General features: G+C 35.2%; 2 protein-coding genes across 5 annotated transcripts; both read right to left on the reverse strand.

Moving 5' to 3' along the window:
* Window positions 1-10,128: 10,128 nt before the first annotated feature.
* LOC145125726 (uncharacterized) lies at window positions 10,129-11,600 on the reverse strand. Of its 3 annotated transcripts, XM_079061149.1 has the most exons (4): window positions 10,931-11,600; window positions 10,491-10,583; window positions 10,359-10,399; window positions 10,130-10,230 (listed from the first exon to the last, which is right to left on the reverse strand). In XM_079061149.1, exons 1-3 carry the CDS (start codon window positions 11,129-11,131, stop codon window positions 10,382-10,384), a joined length of 312 nt encoding a protein of 103 aa, XP_078917275.1. In that variant the 5' UTR covers window positions 11,132-11,600; the 3' UTR covers window positions 10,130-10,230; window positions 10,359-10,381. The 3 variants fall into 3 exon arrangements, 2 of the variants coding, with proteins under 2 accessions (XP_078917274.1, XP_078917275.1); XR_013716137.1 differs by having other exon boundaries at window positions 10,129-10,399; window positions 10,774-11,600; XM_079061148.1 differs by having other exon boundaries at window positions 10,129-10,399.
* Window positions 11,601-12,112: 512 nt separating this feature from the next.
* On the reverse strand, window positions 12,113-17,935 carry LOC145124633 (uncharacterized). 2 transcript variants are annotated; one of them, XM_079060045.1, is made up of 11 exons: window positions 17,800-17,935; window positions 17,115-17,332; window positions 16,864-17,016; window positions 16,565-16,780; window positions 16,299-16,481; window positions 15,985-16,206; window positions 15,767-15,883; window positions 15,537-15,680; window positions 12,730-12,831; window positions 12,577-12,645; window positions 12,113-12,494 (listed from the first exon to the last, which is right to left on the reverse strand). In XM_079060045.1, exons 2-11 carry the CDS (start codon window positions 17,316-17,318, stop codon window positions 12,267-12,269), a joined length of 1,638 nt encoding a protein of 545 aa, XP_078916171.1. In that variant the 5' UTR covers window positions 17,319-17,332; window positions 17,800-17,935; the 3' UTR covers window positions 12,113-12,266. The 2 variants fall into 2 exon arrangements, with proteins under 2 accessions (XP_078916171.1, XP_078916172.1); XM_079060046.1 differs by having other exon boundaries at window positions 17,741-17,919.
* Window positions 17,936-25,181: the final 7,246 nt, after the last annotated feature.

Below are 25,181 nucleotides of genomic sequence, written 5' to 3' on the forward strand. Positions count from 1 at the left end.
TAAACTGCATCGGGCTAACCCCGGTAACGAATCTAAATCCGAACAAATCACAATAAGTTCCTAGGGCTAACCCCCGGGTCTTCCTAGTACACATAACCATAAGAATAAACATAATGGGCCGGCATTATGGCCGTAGACCCATGCACACAGTGAGGAGACTCACCTCGCACTGCTGAAGACTAGCTGAACACTTATGACTGCTAACTGGCAACTTATGAACTGCTGATCCTTTGGCTCCCCGAACTATCAATACCCAAAGTAACATTTAGACCACAATATTCCAAAAGTCCACCCTGGTCAAACTTGGTCAAAGTCAACCTCCAGTTGACTTGACTCGCTGAGTTGGTCTACCAACTCGTCGAGTCCATGCTTATCCAACTCAATACAACCACCGATCCTACCCGTCGAGTCTAGCAAGCACTCGACGGGTTCTCCTTCAGTCTTACAATCGGTACCATCTTCAACCGACTCGCCGAGTTCATCCTTGAACTCGTCGAGTTCATCTCCCTCTTATGAATGTACAGACTATGACTCGTCGAGTTGTATGAACAACTCGTCGATTCCATCTTCATAAACTAAGAAGATTGCCTTAGACTCGCCGAGTTCCTCATTGAACTCGCCGAGTACGATGATCTTCATACCCGCTATGGACCCAGACTGACTGAGTCCCATACCAACTCAACTCATACCCTTTAACAGAAGGATTCTAGGGCAAGAAAGCAGACTGACTCGCCGAGTCCCATAAGTGACTCACCGAGTCCCTCTATGTCTCAATCTATATAGACGATTTCCAATCCAAACAGCTTCTCCCAAAGGTAGATCCATCCTCCTAGAGCATGCTTTCCACGTAAAGTTACAACCTTTACGTGTGAATAGTTCCCAAAGGATAAAACTAAGCTACAATGAAGGGTTTTACTACGGAGGAGGGCTTCATGTCTTAAAAGCTTGAAACTTTAATGCATTAGGGACCTTGGGGAGTCCAGATCTGAAGTTGCAAACTTCATATCGTGCCCCATGCAAACACTAGCCACCAATATGATAGAAAAGGCCATGAAACTCAAGATGAAGAGATCTATCAAATGAATGCTCAAGGTAACAACTTGTTACCTTCTATTAACTGCCAAAATGAAGTAGATGCTGGATCTAAACTCTCATCCTCGTTCCTTGCTTCCAATCTTCCAAGAAGTGCACCACCAACACAACTTTTAGCTTCACAATGCTCAAGAATGGTGTTGCATGGCTAGGGTTTCATTTCTGGACTTGAGGGGGGTAGTAAGGAGGCTAATGAAGGCTATAATGTTCCTTAAATAGGGTACAAGGCCCGCATTTAGGGTTTTCCCCAAACCTGGCCAACTCGCCAAGTCAGTCTTCTGACTCGTCGAGTAGGTCACTAAACCCGCGACCAAATCGCGCTCCTACTCGTCGAGTCACCCATCTACTCGATGAGTCACTTCCTCATTTGAGGTTTTCTTCTCTTTTCCGACCTTCTAAATTCAGGGTGTTACATAATACCTATTGTACCTCTTAATTTTCAAGAAAATGACAATATGTTTGATAATATAGTAAAGATATATATATATATATAACTGATCCAGTTTGAGTACATCTAGAGGATAGACCTCAACAGAAAACTGAAGAGTAACGGCAGCAAGTGATTGAGTTCAGTAGTTCCTCATATAAAATTATTGATTCTAGAGATATAGTAATATGGAGAAGAAAAAATTGTTTCAAGCACCGACGGAACCGGAAGCGCCCCTTCTTTCAAAGAGAAGAGGACGGATTATTCACATTTCATTTGATGGTCAGAGGCGAATTGAAAGCTAAGCAGTGGTAATTCTAAAGATTCCCGGAGGGGGGGGGATAGAGATGTCTCCTACGTTACCCATAATATGTGGAAGTATCAACGTAATTTCATAAAGTCATTCGGTCTGAATGCTACATGAAGAACATAAGCCAGATGATGGAACGGGAAGACCTAGGATGTAGAAGATCATAACATGAGTGATTCGGCAGATTTTGATTCCTATATATCCACCCATGTGGTACTTCATTATACCATATATATATATATATATATATATATATATATATATATATATATATATATATATATATATATATATATATATATATAAGATCCATCTGTATAGATATCACCATCTACATCCAGAAATCTGTATGCTTTAGAAGAAGCTTGTACAGTTTGGGAAGGGGTTTTGATTGATAAAAAAGAAGAATCTACTTCAACCGATATGCCCTTAGGTATGGCCATACATAACATAGAAGTCACACTTGGAAAGGGTGGACAATTAGCTAGAGCAGCGGGTGCTGTAGCGAAACTGATTGCAAAAGAAGGGAAATCGGCCACATTAAAATTACCTTCTGGGGAGGTCCGTTTGATATCTAAAAACTGCTCAGCAACAGTCGATAATTGGGGAATGTTGGGGTGAACCAGAAAAGTTTGGGTAGAGCCGGATCTAAGCGTTGGCTAGGTAAGCGCCCTGTAGTAAGAGGAGTAGTTATGAACCTTGTAGACCATCCACATGGGGGTGGTGAAGGGAGGGCCCCAATTGGTAGAAAACAACCCACAGCCCCTTGGGGTTATCCTGCACTTGGAAAAAGAAGTAGAAAAAGGAATAAATATAGTGATAATTTGATTCTTCGTCTCCGTAGTAAATAGGAGAGAAAATAGAATTTCTTTCTTCGTCTTTACAAAACAAAAAAATAGGAGGAAGTTGTGACACGTTCACTAAAAAAATCCATTTGTAGCGAATAATTTATTAAAAAAAATAAATAAGCTTAACACAAAAGCAGAAAAAGAAATAATAATAACCTGGTCCCGAGCATCTACCATTATACCCATAATGATCGGCCATACTATTGCTATCCATAATGGAAAGGAACATTTACCTATTTATATAACAGATCGTATGGTAGGACACAATTTGGGAGAATTTGCACCTACTTTAAATTTCCAAGGCCATGCAAAAAGCGATAATAGATCGCGTCGGTAAAAAACGTTTGTTTATGTATAATAATATATAGATATTTATCATTGATTAGTAGGAGGCGAACTTTATGTTAAATAAGAGAACAACAGAAGTATACGCTTTAGGTCAACATATATATATGTCTGCTCACAAAGCGTGAAGGGTAATTGATCAAATTCGTTGGCGTTCCTACGAAGAAACACTTATGATATTAGAACTCATGCCTTATCGAGCATGTTATCCAATTTTTGAATTAGTTTATTCTGCAGCAGCAAATGCTAGTTTCAATATGGGTTCGAATGAAGTAAATTTAGTCATTAGTAAAGCTGAAGTCAATGAAGGTACTATTGTGAAGAGATTAAAACCTCGCGCTCGAGGGCGTAGTTTTGCGATACAAAAACCTACCTGCCATATAACTATTGTAAAACCTAAATCGAAAAAAAAAAAGCATACAACTATGTCGTATTATGATATGTATAGTAATGGGGGAACATGGGACAAAAAATAAATCCAATTGGTTTCAGACTTGGTACAACCCAAGGTCATCATTCCCTTTGGTACGCACAACCAAAAAATTATTCTGAGGGTCTGCAAGAAGATAAAAAATAAGAACTTATATCCATAATTATGTACAAAAAAATATGAAAACATCTTCTGGCGTCGAGGGAATTGCACGTATAGAGATTCAAAAAAGAATCGACCTGATCCAAATCATAATCTATATGGGATTTCCAAAAATCTTAATTGAAAGTCGACCCCGAGGAATCAAAGAATTACAGATGAATTTACAAAAAGAATTTTATTCTGTAAATAGAAAACTTAACATTGCTATCACACGAATTGAAAGGCCTTATGGAAACCCTAATATTCTTGAAGAATTTATAGCGGGCCAATTAAAAAATAGAGTTTCTTTTCGCAAAGCAATGAAGAAGGCTATAGAATTAACTGAACAAACAGATACAAAAGGAATTCAAGTGCATATTGCAGGACGTATCGACGGATATATATATATATATATATATATATATATATATATATATATATATATATATATATATATATATATATATATATATATATATATAGAGAGAGAGAGAGAGAGAGACAGAGAGAGAGGACGGATCATTTGAGAGCTCAAAGTTTCCTGAGAACCCGAAAACCAAACGAAGGTCGTTAGATCAAAATAATTGAAGGTTAGGATGATTTATGGCATTTTTGTAAATAACTAAGGGAAAAAGAGGTGGGGGCATCTTATTTCACATGAATTGGAGGCATTTTAGAGATAACCTAATGTCAAGCCATTCCCCTTCCCCCGTTCTCTCTCTATCTCATCATCTCGCCTCTCTCCTACCTTCATCCCACCTCCAGCCATTAACACTCCCTAATGTCCAGCTCGTCAATGATGAATCGAAGAAACAACAGACCGACAGTGTGATTTGGATCGACAGATCAATTGTATTCCCTTCATGTCGTCTCAATCGTCTAATCCCTGAAGAATTGAAGAAGAAGCTTCGGAAAAATTTTCCATCGTCTTCTCGCAATGCTTTCGTCATTATCGCTATTTTGTTTCTATTATTGTCAATTGGTAAGTCTAATCCCTTCTCGAATTATCTCGTTTGCGATTCAACAGATCCTTTAGCTTTTTGTCATTGCAACTCCTGATTATCATTATATACTGTTACTCGGATCTCCGGCGAAATATGGAGGAATCATCGGAAAACAAATCGAACATATCACCCGATTTGTCTTCATCCGTGGCTAATTTCGGTATATTGGAGAAAGTCAAGCCATTTTCCGGTGATTCTGCCGTTGAATGGGTCGAATACGCTGTTCAACAGGCGGTGATTACAATAAAACCATAGCGTAAACCCTAGAATCGACAATATCTCTCACCAAATCGCCAATCTTAAAGAATTCACTAATTAATCTTTTGACCTTAGTTTTATCATCTTCTTCAAAACTAGTTCCACTTTGATGAACTTCATTTTCTAGAGAGGCCACAGTGACAAGTGATAAATTAAGATTCTCATTCTCGGTTGATTGTATTGGAGTAATAATAGCATGATTCACATTACTCCCTGAAACAACATTTTCTTCTTCCAAAGGATGTGTGTTTATGAAGGATTAAAACCCGAGGGTAGAGAATAGTCCAATGAAAATGTAACATCCAGTTTCGGATCGTCTGTGATTAGGATTCGTGGGCTGCAAACCGGGCATGAGGAGGTCTCGGGGTTGCGACGAGTTACTAGGAGCGTAGGGTATCGCGTCACCTTTCTGTGGGTTTGAGGTTCATGGGAATCGGGGTTATATTGAGGAAGCAATGAAAGTTTGAAGTTTTGGTAGGATCAGTCCGTTATTTGAGAATGGTGGCAGCTGAGTACGCTGGGCGTACATATGTGTACGCTTAGCGTACTCGTGTGCGTGATTTTCAAGCGGAGCCACCTAGTACGTTGGGCGTACTAGGCACAGAGTGGAAACCCTAACTCTGGATGTGTCCCTATATAATGAATGAGATGGCCTCATTCCTGGCCACCATCCTCAGTCAATAAACCCTCTAAAACTCTAATCCTTCGTTCATGGAGCTTGTGAGTGCCTTTGAGAGCCTTGAGTGAATTTGGTGTGTTCTTGGAGTAAAGAAGGAGCTTTGGAGAAGAAGGAGTGAGAAGTCCAGGCCTTGGATCTGAGCATATCTGAGTTGGAAGCTTCATATTGAGGTATAAAGCTTCAATCTTTCTCACTCTTTTGTTTTGAGCATTATATTAGAGTATTTAGGGTTTTTGGTCCCAAAGCTTGAGGCTTTATGAGTTGTTGCACTCCAGAGCTTTTTATTTGTCCTTTCAAGTGTCCCTAGTGGAGAGGATCCATAAAAATGAGGTCTTGAACGTGAGAATCAGCCCATGCATGAGATATGAGCATTTTAAGTTAAGAGAGAGAGAGGGTTTTGTGTGTTTGTGACTTTATCAGCCATGCAAAGGCTTAAAGTCACTGACTTTATGGAGTAAGAGATATTAGGGAGTCCAGATCTGAGAGATGAGCTAAGGTCTTAACGGGCTAAGACTAAGAAAAATGGAATAAGAAAAACTGGGCGAACGATCAGCGTAATTCCAGTACACCCCGCGTACTGGGTTGGTGTCCCCGATCAAATTGTGCATGCTAGTGTACGATGAGCGTACCAAGGGAGGTACGCCCCGCGTAACCCCTCTATGGGCTTTTGGGTTGAATTTATTATTGGGCCTTAAGGGTTGGGCCTGGGTCTTTGGGCTTGTGTATTAGTGACTTTTACCAGAGAAATATTATATTGTGCTTTGGGCCCTTGAGTTGGGCTTGCCATTTAGATTGAAAATTGGGCCTTGGGAGAGCCCATCTATTATTGGGCCTTGGTGGGCCCAATGGATTTTAGGTCATTAATGGGCTGGAAAGTGGACTACCTTTAGACCTAATGAGTGAGAGTTTTGGCTTAGTTCCTAATTGGGATAATTGTGGGTTTGGCACAGAGTTAGTGGTCGGTGCGTAGCAGCAGTGTCTATAGGAGTCGTTCATCATCCGAGGTGAGTCTTCTCACTATACATACCTTGAGTGGTAATTTGTGTGACCGGAGGGTCTTATGTGCTTATATTGAGTATTGTGATATCTTTCATTATGTCTTTGTGATTTATGTTGTGTGTTATGCTGAGCTTTATTGAGTTAGGACCGGAGGGTCCACCCGAGTTGTGGGACCGGAGGGTCCCACTGAGACACATTGATCGGAGGGTCTTATCTGAATTATAGCCATGAGAGGCTAATGAGATATGTGTGGTATTTTGGGGAACTCACTAAGCTTCGTGCTTACCGTGTTATGTGATATGTGTTTCAGGTTTTCTCAGGATCGCGGGAAGGCGTCGGCTTGATTGTACACACCAGAGAAAGAGTTATGTTTTGAGGATCCTGGAGTCTTAATTAAACATTTATGGAGTTGTGATTTGTGAATTAAATAAATGAGATTTTGTGAAATGTGTTATGAGAATTATGTGATTTAAACGAAATTTTTGTTTGAAAATTTACGGTGTTAGAGAAAAGCCTATGTTAACAGTCATAGGGAATACCAAATCATTACAATTCACGTGATTTTTGGAAATGTCCCATGATGGATGCTCCACTTTGACAATACTAGGAACAACATTATTGGAAACATCAAGATTTTGAGAGTGCAAGGATTTTATATTGTTGACTGTAGCATGAGGAGGAACACTGGCAATAACAGGAAACAACAGTTTGTTGATATTTTTATTGGTTGGTTTGCGTTCTTCTGGCTCTTTTTCATGAATTGTATGAGGTAAACTTCTTAAGTTAGTTAAACTTTTATTGCCTAAGTTTTCAGATGCGCTTCCAGATACCTGTTCTTGCTTACAAACTTTAGAATTTCTACATTGTTTATATTTTACCCCTACATGTCAACAGAGGGTGTTTGCTTTGTTGCTGCACATCCGTTTGCTTCCAGTGGATTGATTGTTGGTTCAGGGGTTCTGGCTGTCAAAAGTGAGTCTCTTGAACTATACTAATTGTTCACAACTTAAGAATAAAATGCATTTACTTCTTTTAGTTCCAAATTTTTACTTGAGATTTGGTATGATTAGTACTCCTGATTATATTCCAACAAGAAATGAAAAACTTTGGACGTAAAGTCAAAATGAGAAACTTGTAAATTAAAAACTTGCTAAACCAGGTTGTTGGTTCTAAAACTTACTTCAGGACATTTCTGACCTTGTTAATTTACCATTTGATCACACATGACAAGTGAATCACATATGAATTACACGTGATTCACATGTAAATCACAAGTAAATTACATATTAATTACATGTGATTCACATGTAATTCAAATATGAATCACAAGTTAATCACATATGAATTACATGTGATTCACATGTAAATGGTTAACTTTAATTCTTTTTGTTCACAACATAACAACTTTTGATCATTTGAATTACATGTGATTCACATGTAAATCACAAGTAAATAACATGTGATTCACATGTAAATCGCGTGTAATTCACATATGAATCACATGTAATTCACATGTGAATCACATATGAATTATTTGTGATTCACATGTAAATCACAAGTGAATTACATATGATTCACATGTAAATCGGATGTAATTTATATATGAATCACATATAATTCACATGTGAATCACATACGAATTATATGTGATTCACATGTAAATCACATATGAATTGCATGTGATTCACATATAAATTACATTTGAATCGCATGTGAATCGCATGTGATTCATATGTGAATCGCATGTGATTCATATGTTAACCACATATGTATTTTTATGAGTGTTTTTGCATCAACCATTTTTTTTTAATTTTCTTGTAGATTTGGAAGAAATTGTGGTGAATATTGAAGAGGTGAAAAATGATAAATTGAAGAAAATAAGGAAATATTGACACGAAGACATGAAAACGCTTTGAAATTTGTAGCATTTTTTATAGATTAATTAATAAAAATGAGATTTTTTGTGATTACTTACGAATATTATAGTATAAGAAATATATATATATATATATATATATATATATATATATATATATATATATATATATATATATATATATATATATATATATATATCAGTGTTGCAGAAATCGGCCTAATCGGTCGATTAATCGCTAATCGGACCTCTGCCGATGAGATTTATTGTTAATCGGTCACTATAATCGGGCTTGGTCAATGCAGGTTAAAGTCGGAATTAATCGGACCTAATCGGGTTTGGTCAATGCAGGTCAAAATCGGACCTAATCGGACCTAATCGCCGATTAATCACTTTTTTGGAGGATTAAAGTTAGATTTATAAATTTTTGAATAATTTTCTTAAGAATTAATGGTCCCCGATTAATCTCCGCCTAACCGATTAATCCCTAATTGCTAGTCCATCGATTAGCGGCCGATTACCGATTTCTGCAACCTTTATATATATATATATATATATATATATATATATATATATATATATATATATATATATATATATATATATATATATATATATATATATATATATATATATGTGTGTGTGTGTGTGTGTGTGTGTGTGTGTGTGTGTGTGTGTGTGTGTGTGTGTGTGTGTGTGTGTGTGTGCGCGCGCGCATTTGAAAAAATATGCATATATGCACCTAAAAATTTACTTCTTTTAAAAAAAAATACAGTTTTTTTTGAAAAAATTGTAGTTTTTTTTAAATGCAGTTTTTTTTTTTTGAAAAAAAATGCAGTTTTCTTCAAAAAAAATTGCAGTTTTTTTTCAATTTTTTTTCAAAAATTCATGTTTTCTATAAAAAAATTAAAAAATCTGCATTTAAAAAAAAACGAAAAATACTATAGTTAAAAAAATCTAAAAATTTGATTGATGATGTAAATTTTTAGACATTTGTATTAATATATTAAATAACACAAAAAAATTAAACATTAAATGAGATTGGTAAGATGACGATCATGTCCTTAATGAATTACTTTTAATCCAACGCTCCACTTTTAGTTCTCGGGTGTTCGGGAAAATATGAGTTCTCAACCGATATATATATATATATATATATATATATATATATATATATATATATATATATATATATATATATATATATATGCTTAGGTTGTTCTATTCAAAGTAATTAGTGTGTTATTGTATGCATAAATGTAGGTCAATCAATTTTACTTATTTTAAGAAAGTGATTAATATATATTATTGAATTAAATATAATTGAAAAATATCATCTAATTTAATTACAAGTGTATTTTAGTCAATTAATATAGATTTAATAAAGGAAAATTGCATATTTTAAGGGATCATAGATTCTATTAAATTTAAAAATCCGATTTTACGAATTATAATTCTTTTAATTCGGACATTCTGACATAATGTGTTTTTGAGTATATTCAAAAATAAAAATATTCTTGAACCATAAATAATAAAAATATTCTTGAACCTATTTATTGATCATGACTTTAAAAACTTCTTGTAGAATAACAAATTCTTGAACAATTAATTGAAGAATAAAAACAAAAAACACATTATTTCTTATAGAATACGAGTAACAATTGTTAAGAATTACATTTATTGTTAAAGAATAAAACTAAAAAAACTTTCAAAACGGGAAAGAAAACATCAAAATCTAACAACGGCACTAATACATTCTAAAAGAATAATGTTGCTTAGAATCACTTTCAATTTTGCGGTCCGTTCTTCAAGCATCAACTTCTGTGAAAACAAAACCAAATTGTAGTTTAGATTTCAACAGAATTGGAATTCATGATTCCATTCCAATAGAATTGGAATTCATGATTCCTTTTATCTTCTTCATGTCAATCTCAAGAATTGTACCACACGTTTATGTTTTCTTTCCCTTAGATCACAATGTACTCCATATCTATCAAAATTCACAACTATACAATAAGATCATCAAGAGAATTGATTTTTTTATCTATTTAACTAGTAAAACTCAATCAAAAGAAACATACCCAATCAAAGAAGAGATCATCACCATTGTTCTTCCTTCTCTTTTCTGTCAAATGAAGCAACCAAAGCCTTCCCTGTTCTTCTCCTTTGTTTTCCTGCCAAAGAACACCACTAGAGATGGGTAAATTCCCAGTAATCAAGAGAGCAACAACCCTCTCTTGGTCATCCTTGCTCATCACCGATTCCACAAGCAAAAGCCACTGATTTCTTGCTTCCATTACCATTAAAAATTAAACAAAAAAAAGATGAAGAACGAAGGGACTACAGAAACAGCCCCCTGCTCACCTGTTTCACTGCAACTCCCCCTTCCCCTTTATGTTTCAATGGTCAATAGCCCCATTTTCATGTTCACTTCCTTGTAAAAACAACAAACCCAAACACCCATCTTTTCCGTCTATTGATTTCTGTCTAAAACAAGCAAAAAAAAAAAACAGAAACAAACCTCAAAAAAGCAGACGGAAATGCCGACTGCCACCACCCTAGAAACAAAGCTTCGTTGCTTCTTCCTTCGGTCTAGCCAAACCCCAGAGGTCCTCCCTTTTCCCCTCGTTTTCTTCCTTCTCTGATGTTCCCATCGACCACAAAGCCCCGAGACCACATCGACTTGCGAAGCCGACTGACGAACCTTTGTTGCTCCGGCCATTGCTATTTGCGTCGCTTCTTCAGGCCCTTTTCATCTTCATTCCTTCACACCTAGCAGCCGACCGAGAAGAGCGCATCGTCGCTCACCGTCGAAGGAAACCCACCGCTCGTCGGTCACCGTTGATCACCGGCGTCCATCGTCGCTGCTACGGTGCCTCCGTCACTGCTACTGCTGTTACCGACCGGTTACAAATCCAAGCCACCCTTCTTCTATTTTGTTAGGGTTGCGTTATCATGATCAGATGAAGATGAAAAGGTTTTCCCCCATCGATTATTTTTGAATGATCAGTGAGGGGTTTCCAAACACTGAAAGCGTCGATGCTAGGGCTTTATCGGGTGGGAGATTGAAGACACGCTTATTTATTTAGGTTATAAGTCAATACCATAATTATAGAGATTATTTTTGGAACTTACTAAACAAATTACTAAATTACCCTGATTTATTTATTTAGTTATTTAATTTTTTATTTAATTTTGATTAACCCACATTTATGCATACAATTATACAATAATTACTTTAAACACTTCAACCTATATATATATATATATATATATATATATATATATATATATATATATATATATATATATATATATATATATATATATATGCTACTTGAAGTTTTCCCCCAACTAATTTTTCAGATAGCGACTCATTGTGTAAGTTTTAAACCTATTCCTCTCGATTTTCACTTGGTTAAAAGGTGAAGTAATATTGATTAACTGAAAGATGTTATCTAAAGGTTATCAGAAAAGAATTCGGGTTTATTAACTATATCATCCCTTGTCAATCACTCCACTTGTGAAAAACTGGTTTGTATGTTGAGATGGAAGCTTAGAAAAATGAATGTTGATTCGTTTTATGGTTTAGAAAAACGCTTCATGGTAATGAGCAATTATGAGTATTGACTCGTATTCATTTCTAGGGGGAATATGTTAGTGGTAGTGATGAATGCATTGTTTGAATTTTGATTAATTGATGTTAACAAAAAGAACTCACCTAGGAATTCATTATCGCATCCATTGCTCCTGTTCATGGATGTTAAAAGAAGGTTTAGAAGCATCCAATTTCACAAACCAACAGCCTCAACAATTATTCATAACCACAAACCGAATAAAATCACCTTAAAATCAACCTATTCACCACATCCATTATTATTAGCCCTAAAACACGCTTCCTCCACCAATTGAGCTGCAACCCCAACATAATTATGTGGTGTCACCTTTAAAAGCTCTGTTTTTGCTTCAACCGGTATTTCCAACCCTTTAATGAATTCAGTAATCCTCTCTTTATCAACCACTCTTCCTCTCGTAAGCTCCTTCAGTTTCTCATAAGGCTCCTCAACACCATATCTTCTCATCACCTACACACAAACACAAAAATAAATAAATAAAAACTATTTTCAATTAAGATATAAAATACGAAAGCCAGATACAGATACATACTGTCTGTATCGGTTCAGCAAGAACCTCCCATGAGTTGTCCAGATCCTTGTTTAAGGCAGCTTCATTCACCTACCACACAATTAAAATATTAAAATCTTAACATAATAATATAAAATAAAATAAAATAAACCACAAATTTAATCATTTTATTACCTGAAGCTTCCCGATTCCAACTAATGCACTCTTGTAAGCCAGAAGTGAATAACCCAATCCCACACCAATGTTTCTCAAAACAGTAGAATCAGTCAAGTCACGCTGTAATTTTAATGAAAATGGAGGGTCAAGAGTAAAAAAATATATTTACATGATAAATTTAGAGTAAATTGCAAAATTGGTCCCTGTGGTATCCCAAAAAGTACAGTTTGAGTCCATGTTTCATTAAATTAAAAAATTGGTCCCTGTGATATCCCAAAAAGTGCAGTTTAAGTCCATTTTTTCATTAAACTGAAAAGACAAAATTACAAAAATGGTCCCTGTGGTTTACCAAAAGTCACAAAGTCAGTCCCTATTAATTTTTTTTGATGCAAATGGTCCTTGTGGTTTGCGAAACTTGCATAGTTGGCCCTTTTTACTAACACCGTTAGGGACTAATTCTGTAAGGGCATTTTCGTCTTTTCAAGTATAGAAGGACTGAATTCGTGACATTTGAGAAACCACAGGGACCATTTTTGAAATTTGTTTGAAAAAATAAATTAATTTGCTGAAGGTAGGGGGGAAGGCTCGAACTCTCGACCTCCACCCCCCTTTATTTGACCAAAACCTTAACCAAATGAGCTGATTGTTCAGTTGGTTATAACACCCTAAAACTAATTTATATAATAACAAAAATGTTAATATTTAAATAAAAGATAAATTACAAAAAACATTTTTTTTACATAACTTTTTTTTTTAAATAAAACAAAAAGTATTTTAATCGTATTATAAAAAAAAATTGTTTTTTACAAATAATTTGTATGTATTTTTATGCATTTATTTTACATAAAATATATTTTTTTATTTCTTTAAAAAATATGTTTTCGTATATTATATTTTTTTATGTCTTTGAAATAATAATAATTAACACTAATCATGACATAAAAAAATATATTAATTCTTTTGGGTCGCTAGTTCTAAAATACGTATTTCATCTTTTTTTAAATACATATAACCGAAAAACGGTTTTCAGAAAACCGATTGGACCAACCAATCAGTTTTCTGAAAACCGTTTTTCGGTTATATGTATTTAAAAAAAACATAAAAAAACCTATTCGGTTATATATCTTATTTAAAATACGTATTTTATCTTAATTGCAAGTTCTAAATCGTATGATTGAAATGAAGATGAAAAGAAATAGTGATATATCTTTTTAAAATAACGATAATTAATAGTACTCTTGACATAAAAAAAACCATATAAATTGTTTAGATACATAACATAATCGTTTTTAAGTTGTTTTTAATACATATAACCGAAAAAATGGTTTTAGAACTAGCGGCTCAACATAATTTATACATTTTTTTATGTCATGAATAGTGTTAATTATTATTATTTCAAAGACATAAAAAATATAATATACGAAAACATATTTTTTTTATACGAAAACTTATTTTTTAAAGAAACAAAAAAAAAATTTACGTAAAATGAATACATAAAAATACATACAAATTATTTGTAAAAAAACAATTTTTTTTATAATACGATTAAAATACTTTTTGTTTTATTTAAAAAAAAAATTATGTAAAAAAAATGTTTTTTGTAATTTATCTTTAATTTAAATATTAACGTTTTTGTTATTATATAAATTAGTTTTAGGGTGTTATAACCAACCGAGCAATCAGCTCAACTGGTTAAGGTTTTGGTCAAATAGAGGGGAGTGGAGGTCGTTAGTTTGAGCCTTCCCCCTACCTTCAGCAAATTAATTTAGTTTTTCAAACAAATTTCAAAAATGGTCCATGTGGTTTCTCAAATGTCACGAATTCAGTCCTTCTATACTTGAAAAGACGAAAATGCCCTTACAGAATTAGTCCCTAACGGCGTTTTACTAACGATGTTAGTAAAAAGGGCCAACTTTGCAAGTTTCGCAAACCACAAGGACCATTTGCATCAAAAAAAAATTAATAGGGACTGACTTTGTGACTTTTGGTAAACCACAGGGACCATTTTTGTAATTTTGTCAACTGAAAATTTGGTCCCTGTGGCATCCCAAAAAGTGCAGTTTGAGTCGACTTTTTCATTAAATTGCAAAATTGGTCCATGTGGTATCCCAAAAAGTGCAGTTTAAGTCTATTTTTTCATTAAATTGCAAAATTGGTCCCTGTGGTATCCCAAAAAGTGCAGTTTAAGTCCATTTTTTCATTAAATTGCAAAAATGGTCCCTGTGTTATCCCAAAAGTGCAGTTTAAGTTCATTTTTTCATTAAATTGCAAAATTGGTCCCTGTGTTATCCCAAAAGGTGCAGTTTGAGTCCTTTATTTTTCATTCGTATGGCCAGTCAAAAATTGAAACTTCCATGCAGATTTGGTCCCTGTGATATCCCAAAAAGTACAGTTTGAGTCCATTTTTCATTAAATTGAAAAATTGGTCCTTGCGTAATCCCAAAAAAGTGCAGTTTGAGTCTATTTTTTCATTAAATTACAAAATTGGTCCCTGTGGTATTCCCAAAAAGTGCAGTTTGAGTCCTTTTTTTTCATTCGTATGGTCTATCCAAAATTGAAACTTCCATGCAGATTTGGTCCCTGTGGTATCCCAAAAAGTGTAGTTTAAGTCCATTTTTTCATTAAATTGCAAAATTGGTCCCTGAGGTATCCCAAAAAGTGCAATTTGAGTTTTTTTTAGACGGCAGTTAACTCGAGAGACGAAATCTGCATGGCAGTTTCAATTTTGGACTGTCCATACGAATGAAAAAACAAAATGGACTCAAACTGCAATCTTTGGAATACCACAGGGACCGATTTTGCAATTTGCTCATAAATTAATATACCTGCCAACGTGAAATAGGTAACTTCATGCTTAAATGGTCTAAAATTGCATTAGCAATTCCAAGATTTCCTTCACTGTTTTCAAAGTCAATGGGGTTGACTTTGTGAGGCATAGTCGATGACCCAATTTCACCAGCCTTAGTCACCTACACAATATTTTTAAAATGTCAATCAATAGCCCAAAATTGATTTTAAGTAGTCAAAATTATCACAAAGATTCTTGAAAATCCACCTGTTTAAAGTATCCCACAGAGATATACCCCCATATGTCTTTATCAAAATCAAGCAAGATGTTATTAAATCGAATAAATGAATGGAAAAGTTTTGCCATGTAATCATGAGATTCAATCTGCATCACAAATAGGGTTGTTTTAGAAACATTGTAAGCAACTACAGAATACAAATATAGATGTTTTATTTTATAAATTATAATTGAAGATTAAGGAATACCTGTGTTACATGTGGATTAAAGCTTAATCCAAGAGAGTTTACAAATTCCTCTGCAATTTTTGGCCAATTTACATCATTATATGCCACCACATGTGCATTGTAATTACCAACAGCTCCTGCAAATTTCCCTAATATTTCTACTTTTGAAATATCATGTCTTTCTCTGCTTAATCTTTCAGCAAATATCACCATTTCCTTTCCCAAAGTTGTAGGTGAAGCTGGCTATATATAACAACATACAAAATAAATTATTAATTACCCTTTTAAATTTATAGATTTTTATATTTAAAAAAAAACAAAAAGATTTCATTTACCTGTCCATGAGTACGAGAAAGCATAGGAACATGAGCATTGGCTTTTGCCATGGTAAATATTGCATTAATTAAATCATCCATCACTGGAAGAATAACCGAGTTTAATGATTCTTTAAGCATTAAACCATGAGCAAGGTTGTTTATGTCTTCTGATGTACAACCAAAATGAAAAAATTCAAGCACCTGTACATTTTTTTAAGAGTAAAATGTTGTTATTTCTTGCATTAAACCTTAAAAGATACACTGACACTGACATTGACACTGACCTTAGCTATCTGTGGATCTTCTTGACACTTTGTTTTAAGAAAATACTCAACTGCTTTTACATCATGATTAGTTATTTTCTCAATATTCTTCACTTGCATTGCATCATCATTACTAAATCCATCAATTAGTTCTTGTAATTTCTTTTGGGATTCATTGCTAAAGCTTGGAACTTCAGATACTTGAGGAATCTGTGAGAGCTTTAGTAGCCACTTTACCTAAGGTATAAAAAAAGTAAAACATCAAAACAAATTTTTATATTACTTTTAGTGAATTGGATTTTGTGTATTCAGAATGATACCTCAACCAGGGTGCGATAGTAGATAAGACCATATTCACTCAAATAGTGGGATAAATCTTTGACTTTATTCCTATAACGCCCATCCAAGGGACTTATAGCAGTTAAACTCGAGAGCTCAATGTCTGAAGAAAATTCAGAAGGCTTCACTTTTACCTGAAATCATATGTAACTTTTCAGGAAATGTAGAGAAGAAGCATATGTAGAAATTATAGTAAATAGATAAAGTAATAGGAATTAGGAAAAGGTTTTACCTTTTCTACGGATTCAATCTTGCTATTGGCCTCCTTTAAAGTTGCTTTGCAAGTGCAATTTTTGCGAGGAAGTGTCACATAAGATGAAGGAGTTGAAGTGCGATTTTGGATTGAATAAGATTGTTCATGGAGGTAACTTGCGCGAGTTAAGTATGATGTTGGACAGCTGCCATTTTGAACTTTAATGCAAGATCCGATTTCCATGAATACTTCAAAAGCTTCAAAAGAATGATGTAACATTAATTTCTCAACACTTTCTAGTATAAATATATGGGGTGAACAGAAGGGTTATTTCTACAACTATATACGTGATTAAAACTCAAACGTTTCTGAAACAATCTAAAACTTCTTAAACAAATTACACAGTAAAGCTACTAAGATTTAAACCCCAACACAGTAAAATCTCTATTTTTTGAAAATTACGTGCTTAAAACTCATACACTGCAACAGATTAAAACCCCAATTTTCTAGAAATTCTGGAGCATTTCTGAACTAATCCATGCATTTCTGAAACAATCCAAACATTTCTGTAACAATCTCAATATACTGATAAAAGTATCAGATACACAAAAATAAAAACAAAATTGCTTGATATCGGGGAAGGAGGAGGAGTAAACTAAAAGTACCCAATTTCGAAGAAAAAATGCTTGAAATCGGAGAAGGTGAAGGAGAAAACTAAAAGTACCAATTTCGAAGTAGTAGAATCAGTGGAGGCGTTAATTCGAAGCTGGAGATAGCCAGATAGGAGAAGGAAATGGAGGAGTAGGCGACGGGCGGACGCACTCTTTAAGATATCGGGGCACGTGCCCCCAACGCTAATTTACTTGCCATGTATTTTGAACGAGGGAAATAGGCTTACAAAGATTACCAGCATGGAGGCCCTCAACGAGCCGGCCCAATTAGTCAAAAAGAAGTAAAAGTCGGTAAAAGAAGAAAACTATAATGCATCTAATGTTTAGTAAATTTCACCGATAATTGTTTCTTATTATAAAATCATACCGTCAATGATAAGAGCTATTTGACATGGTGAATCTCCTAAGAGTACAAAAAAGAAAAACAGAGACTCGGAACATTTTTTTGATGTTTTTCCATTCATGCAAGATGAAACTTAAATACATTAAAAACGGAGTGCTAACACAAATCTTGGAGATCGTGGGTGCAACAATGAAGCTTTAACCTAATAATGGGAATGTTTGTGTAGAAAATAAATGAAACATCACAAGAGCTTTGACTAAGTAATCACGTGGGAATCGCTGAAGATGCATCTTTGGGCTGGTTGCTATAGTACTTCTTGGTTGGGTTGTATGTGTTGTGATTTTATATCACTAATATATATTTAAGTGTAATGGGGTTAATTTGTTGATCAATATCATTTTGACAATTATCGAACAAATTAGTATGGTGTGGAGTGCACATTTGTTTGATTTTGTCATTGTTGAAAGTATACTGCTATTTAGGGGTGAAGCCCCTGAACTGACGGGGGTCCGGGGATAGGGCCCCTGGGAGCGGGGTCCAAGGGACGGCAGCCCCTGGCAGGGTCTAAGGGGCAGAGCCATCAAATGGTGTTTACGTTTATATACTTCCAAAAAGAAGTGTTTACGGTCTAGAAACATCAAATGGTGAAGGGTTTACGGTTTGATTTCATTCTAATTAGGTGTTCACGGTTTGAATTCTATTCCTTAATGAGTTCACGATTTGACCTTCATTTCTTAATGAGTTCACGGTTTGACCTTTGCTCCAATTAAGTTCCTTTAAGAGGGTTCACGGTTTGAATTCTAACCGTGAACACCTTTTGGTTTCAAACATTAGACTATGAACTCATATTCTAGATGTTCTTGGACTGTGAACTCAATGTGGTGTGTCATTTTGTGCTTTAAACTTTAACTCCTTAACTTATCTTGACTTGTATATTGAGTTATAAATGTATAGTTTCAATATAAGTGTTCATAACTTGTAAATAAATATGATTTACAAGGTATGTATATAAAATAACTTATATAAACATGTCCTTAAGGTATTCAAGTTCTTATGGTATTAATGTTATGATATGGATTTACTTGCTTAACCTAAATTAGTTTCCAATCTATTCTTAGTTACTAGTTTATAAACATGTCCTAATGGCCATAGGGGATACAATGCACCATGGATTGCAATGTAGTTTACACTAGTACTTGGTTAGGGTTTAGACCATGATAGGTCTAAAATTTTGAGTTGTGACATTATCCCCCCGTTAAAGGGAATTTCGTCCCGAAATTCAACTCCTAAGTAGTTACTCATGAACTAGGGAGAGAGGTGGGTACTTCGGTTCTATCTGATCTTCTGTTCTGATCGGTAGAGAGAGTGTGGGTTTGGCTTACTTGACTACGTTTATCCAATTGGTAGGAGGTCCACTCGTAGTTTTGGGCAGCTTTTGTCCTGAAGTTCATGGTAGAACTCATACTTGGATTATCTATCATTACCTCTTGTATACAAGTCGTATATAATTAATATTGAAAAGACGTTCGGATGGGTGGCTCTGCCCCAAGTCCACAACCAGACAAGGAACAGGAGGTAGGGCGGAATCATACATCCTAAATCTGTTGAATCTTAATTATATACCACCCTTGCGTATACACTTCGCAATGATAGGTTTGCCGCATGGGTTCTTAGTCTCTATTCTCGAACTTGACTTGATGTATGAGTGGTATTCCTAGGAAGTATGCTGAGGATACTTCGGGAAGATTATGGACTTCTGGAACATGCTCGGTGTGTTTCACTTTAAGTTTCTTGTCTACGGGATAAGCTAGAAAGTCGTGGTACCCCTCGCATGGGTAGTTCTGAGTTTTGAAACGAGAGACGATACGGAGGTTTATGTCGGTTTTGTCATTACAAGTTGAAAGGATTTCGTTAGACGGTCGTTTAAGGCGAAGGGTTTTTACGTAGCACAGGAAATTGGTATGGTGAGGACCAAAACAATTCACGTCGAATGACGACGTCAGAACTTCTTATAGTAACGGATTTCAAGTCGATTTGGAATGAATGATTGCTAGAACGATGAACTATTCTATGTATATATTTTCAGTACTTTCAGTTTTATCCTTGTTATTACTACTGCGAACATTTTGTATCGCATTTAGCGAGTATTAGTCGTACGAGTGTTCTGATAATTGAAAATAATTAACTTTCATAAAATAATCCCTACCAGGTCCTTCTATAATCAATTGGTGTATACAAGTCATGTATAATTAAGATTGGAAAGACAGTCGACTGAGTGACTCTGCCCTAAATCCACAACCAGACAAGGAACAGGAAATGAGGCGGAATCACTCACTCTAAGCCTACAAATCTTAATTATAAATGACTCTAGTGTATACACTATGCCATCATAGCTCACCTGCAAGGATCCTTAGTTTTTATATGAATGATGTGTTAATTTGAACGAAAAGGCCATTTATGATTTTAATTTTTAATTGTCAAAAACTTTTGTGAAAATTCAACGCTTAATTATTGTTAATTGGAAACGTACCAAAGATACTAGTAGGTTCCTCGTTGCTCCTTATGTCTTGTCATTAATTCCTCCTGTTCCTCCATCATTCCTCTCGGCTAGACAATCTTTTTTGAGATCTCCTATTTCACCACATGTATAGCACACTTGACTTGTACCAGCATCGGTGGTTGAAGTGATGTGTTGGGTCGAAGTCCTACAGAAACGAGCTTCTTTGTCATTCCTCGTCTTTGGACAATCTCTTTTGAAATGTCTAGATTCGCCACACCCATAACAAGCTTGGCTTATTCCAACGCCGGGAACTTAGGTGGTTGGTTGTGCCGGTGACCTGCAAAAATGAGTGGTGTGCCCTTTCTGTTGCAGTTCTTACAGTGTATTTTGCGGCAATTTCCTGTGTGATGGAAATTGCATTTCTTGCAATTCGGTAGGTTTCCAGCATATCGATTTGTTGGTGTAAGGGTAGCAGGAACAGTAGTAGCACAGACTGTCTTTATCTGTTGCTTCTTGGTAGACCCTTGGGTCGAACTGCTCCCTTTCTTGATCCATAACTCTCGTTTCTTGTTCTTAGGTTTGTTTTTTGGAGTATAATTGTAGATGGTCACTCGTTGTTTTCCTTGGTTGTCACTACGGTTTGAAGTGTCGACATTGTTTCTATTTTCGTTTGGGTTGTTAGCATTGGATTGCGCCATGACAGCTGTCACAGCAGCTGTTACGGCGGCTTGGAATGTAGCGGAGTCTATATGTAGGATCGGGGTTTCGTCGGTTGGCCGGTTATTTCCATGTGAAGACATGATTCTGTTACATGATGTGAAACGAGTCGATAAGTAATTATGGTCGTTTCTAGTTGTACTTTATCTATTTATATATACATATAAATTTCTCGTTTTGTTGTACGATTTTCAATGTTTCGACTTACATCCCTATGATGTAGAGAGTAGAAATAGTTACTGTGTCAAAGTTAAGTCTAACAAGGTAGAGTATAGATATTGAAATCTTAAGTTGATCGGGTTTCATGGGTTTTGGGAAGGGAGTATCTCTCTTGATTTTACTGTTACTAGTTGTGACGAAAAGTACGGTAAACTTAACACATAGTGTGAGTAGTATAGTTACTAACTCACTAAGTTATATTAGTTTCTTAGTTATTAGTGTGATGCATGCGGTGCTCTCTGATGGGTTTTAGGCATAAGAACAATCCTATGTGCTCATACAAACCCTAATGCTTGGATCTAGGTTTCTCTATTGTACATGCAATGAATCCAAGACTTACAAACCCTAGATCTATCAAATAAGAACTGAAATAAGGGTTTAGTAATTACCTTTGATTGTTATATAGCAATAACAATCAATCCTTGCTTTGATTGGCTTCAGAAAGCTTAGTGCCTCAAGTGTTGCACCTCTAATGGAGTCACAAACACCACTAAGCAACTTGGATGAAGAGGGAGGAGAGAGGAGGCACCAAAAACGGCTGGAAACCCTAAAGGATTACTTGTTCACGTTTTTGGGGCTTAAGGGTCCTTTATATACATGTAGGCTATTAGGGTTTACAACTAGGAAACCCTAATCTAGCTGCTTAAGCCCTAAGCAGCCCATGGACCCCTTCTGGAACATGCCTTGGACGATTTCTAATGGGCTTCCCCTTAGAATTCGTCCAAACTATTATTCCAAGGTGATCCATATCCCAATTATATAATTATCTTATAATTACACAACAAGCCCCTTAAGTTTAATTAATCTCTTTTAGCCACAAAATTAATTCTTAATTAATTCTTGACTAATATCAATTAAACATTATGATTTCTCCTTTAATATATTATTCTTATAATATATTAATAAATCATAATTAAACCTCTCTCTCCTTAATTCATCCTACATATTGCTATGGTGAAGGCAACCCAAAAGGACCATGCTCATAATCGGGTCAAGTACATACCCAAATAGTTATGGACTTAGACATTAATCCAACAGTCTCCCACTTGGATAAGTCTAATAACTATTTTGAATAACTTCAGAACCTGATCAGCAATCGTAGCTTTCAAAAGCCGCTGTCAACTCTGATCTTATCAGATACGCGTGTCCTTTAGATAAGGGATCATATATTCCTCCATTCTACAAGATATCGTATAGACATGAGACATGGATTGAAATCATTCTCTCAGTCTATGTGTCGTTTCCCGATTTCCGATTTATGACGACTGGCTAATTGAACAAATCAAATCAGTCCTGGACTGGCCGAGCACTTTCCTTTGTCATCACTAAATCATCGAGGGGCCCACAGATATTGCTTTTATCCCACCTTGGGTAAAAGGAATGGATAAACTTTGACTCAAATGCTTGCTTGCACCTACTAATCGAATCACACACAACAATAAGTTTTATAACACCAAGTTACTGGTGTGTTTACTTATCATCAATGTGCAACCGACCAGCAAATAACAACTCACACGTCTCGGTTTCAAGAATATACAATGTTATCGTCTCACCAATCACTCGTGATAAAACCATGAAGTGATTCAAGTGAGCGTGGGTTTAATCCAATACTTTAATCTTATCAAAGCACTCATGAACTCTGCAGCAAACTTGTGCTATGTCTAAACACTTTAGACAATCTACAGACAGATTCATGACAGTCTTCCTTCATACCTACTTCCAACGTATGACCGACTGTGGAGGTTCGAATAACCTAGTTATTCTGGAAGTCAAAACATGCAAAATGAAACGCAATAATAATATTAATCCTATATGGTCCCAAAACTTTTGAGCGTAAATAAAAAACACTTTTATTTAAATACCATATTGATTACTCATTATTCATTGCTTACTGTTTCAGAAAATCAACTTATTACTCGAATTATAACCACAATTGTCCCATGCTCCAAGCATACACACTTTGGTTTCCTATGGTCCATACTTTGTGAAATAGATCAATTGAAAACTTTTCCAATGAAACTCATTTCACAATCCCCAATCCTTATTATTAGTATAAGAATACCAAATTCTTGCCACTTTTAGAATATGTCAGATTCTAACATTTTATGCAATGATTCTTTCGTAATGTCATAGCACAAAAGTCACCAAGACCCGGCTAATGAAATTACAAGGTATTCTATCGGAAATTGTTACAAGACAATTCCATAGACGTGAAGTCTCACATTCAAAGTACATTCCTTTGAACATCCTTCTCGCATAAAAGTTTCTAATCTAGACATATTTCTTAATATCCAACTCCCATTAATGGAAACATTTCCATATTTTCCATATGACAACTCATTCTTAATAGAATCTTATCTATTCATAATAATGTCAATATAGTCCATCCAGTACTATACTTCCAACTACTCACAAGCGACAAATCCTCAGTGAACCTCAGATCGTCATTTGATAGTTGTTTAATTATTTTAGTCAAAACCAGTTCTAGTCCTTTTTCCCTCTTAATGCCCTAGGCATTTGGAAAATTTTAGAATGGTCAAATATTATAGCATATGCAATCGATCCTATACCCGAAGCGTATTGGACACGATGCATAATGTCTCACATAAAGACATGATACTTCATCATCCTTCTGCCATAATATTTTATGTGCCCTGTTCCCACAATTCGAACTATGAAGAGGGATGCCGTAATCATAATCGAATTTTGAGAATGCACTATGTATCCTTGACTAAATTTATTAACATTTCTCGATCTAAGCTTTAGAATTTTGAAACGAAGTATAATATTCTCTCCCTTAATTATAGCAAAACAACTTTTCAACCCTTGCAACTTTGCAAAATGAATCTTTGTTTTCTATAATTAATATTGCTAACTTGCAATACTTACCATAATAATCATGCTCCCACTAACATGATGATTATTTTCTTGCCAGCATAACACTTATGCTCCCACTAACTTTGACATGTATTCAGAAAACAATTGAACTTCTAGAAAACAATGCTTATTGAATTCCTTAAGTTCATATTTCTAATACCTAATGCTTTGATAAACCTTTATCTAAGATTTTTAAGCTCATACACCTTTGCCTTAGATAGCTCACATGTGTGTCTAAACAATTCAGAATTTATGTTACTAAGTCCCAAATGTTCAGATCAATTGCCAAATCTCACAATTCGAACTATGAAAAGGGATGCCGTAATCATAATCGAATTTGAGAATACAATTTTCACAATTGCTATCTTCTTAAAATCTCTCTTAGTGAAAGCATTTCCTCACAATCATTTTCATGAAGGAGGAAAACCTTATGACACTTAGATTTTATGATGTATGTGTTCCTATCCATGTGAATTTATCAAAACGAAAGTTTGCGACAAATCCAAAACCATATGGACTGAACTTGTTCAATCTTGATTTCTTGCCTCATGGTAACATGAATGCCCACCATGTCTTCCAAGCAACTCACCTTTTCATATCAATGTACTTTCCATTGATCAACGTGCTTTGTCTTTATGCATTCAAATGAGAACTCATAGAACTCACACGCATAATTAGCTCAACTGGAATGGCACAGAAAAGAGTATGTCATCCACGATAGGCTTTAAACCTCAAGTCGTGTGCTAGTGATGATCAACTAGGTTTACTCTTGATTTGTT

This window comes from Lactuca virosa, chromosome 7 (assembly GCF_052849685.1).
Source record: "Lactuca virosa cultivar CGN04683 chromosome 7, Lactuca_virosa_CGN04683_v6, whole genome shotgun sequence".
NCBI lineage: Eukaryota > Viridiplantae > Streptophyta > Magnoliopsida > Asterales > Asteraceae > Lactuca > Lactuca virosa.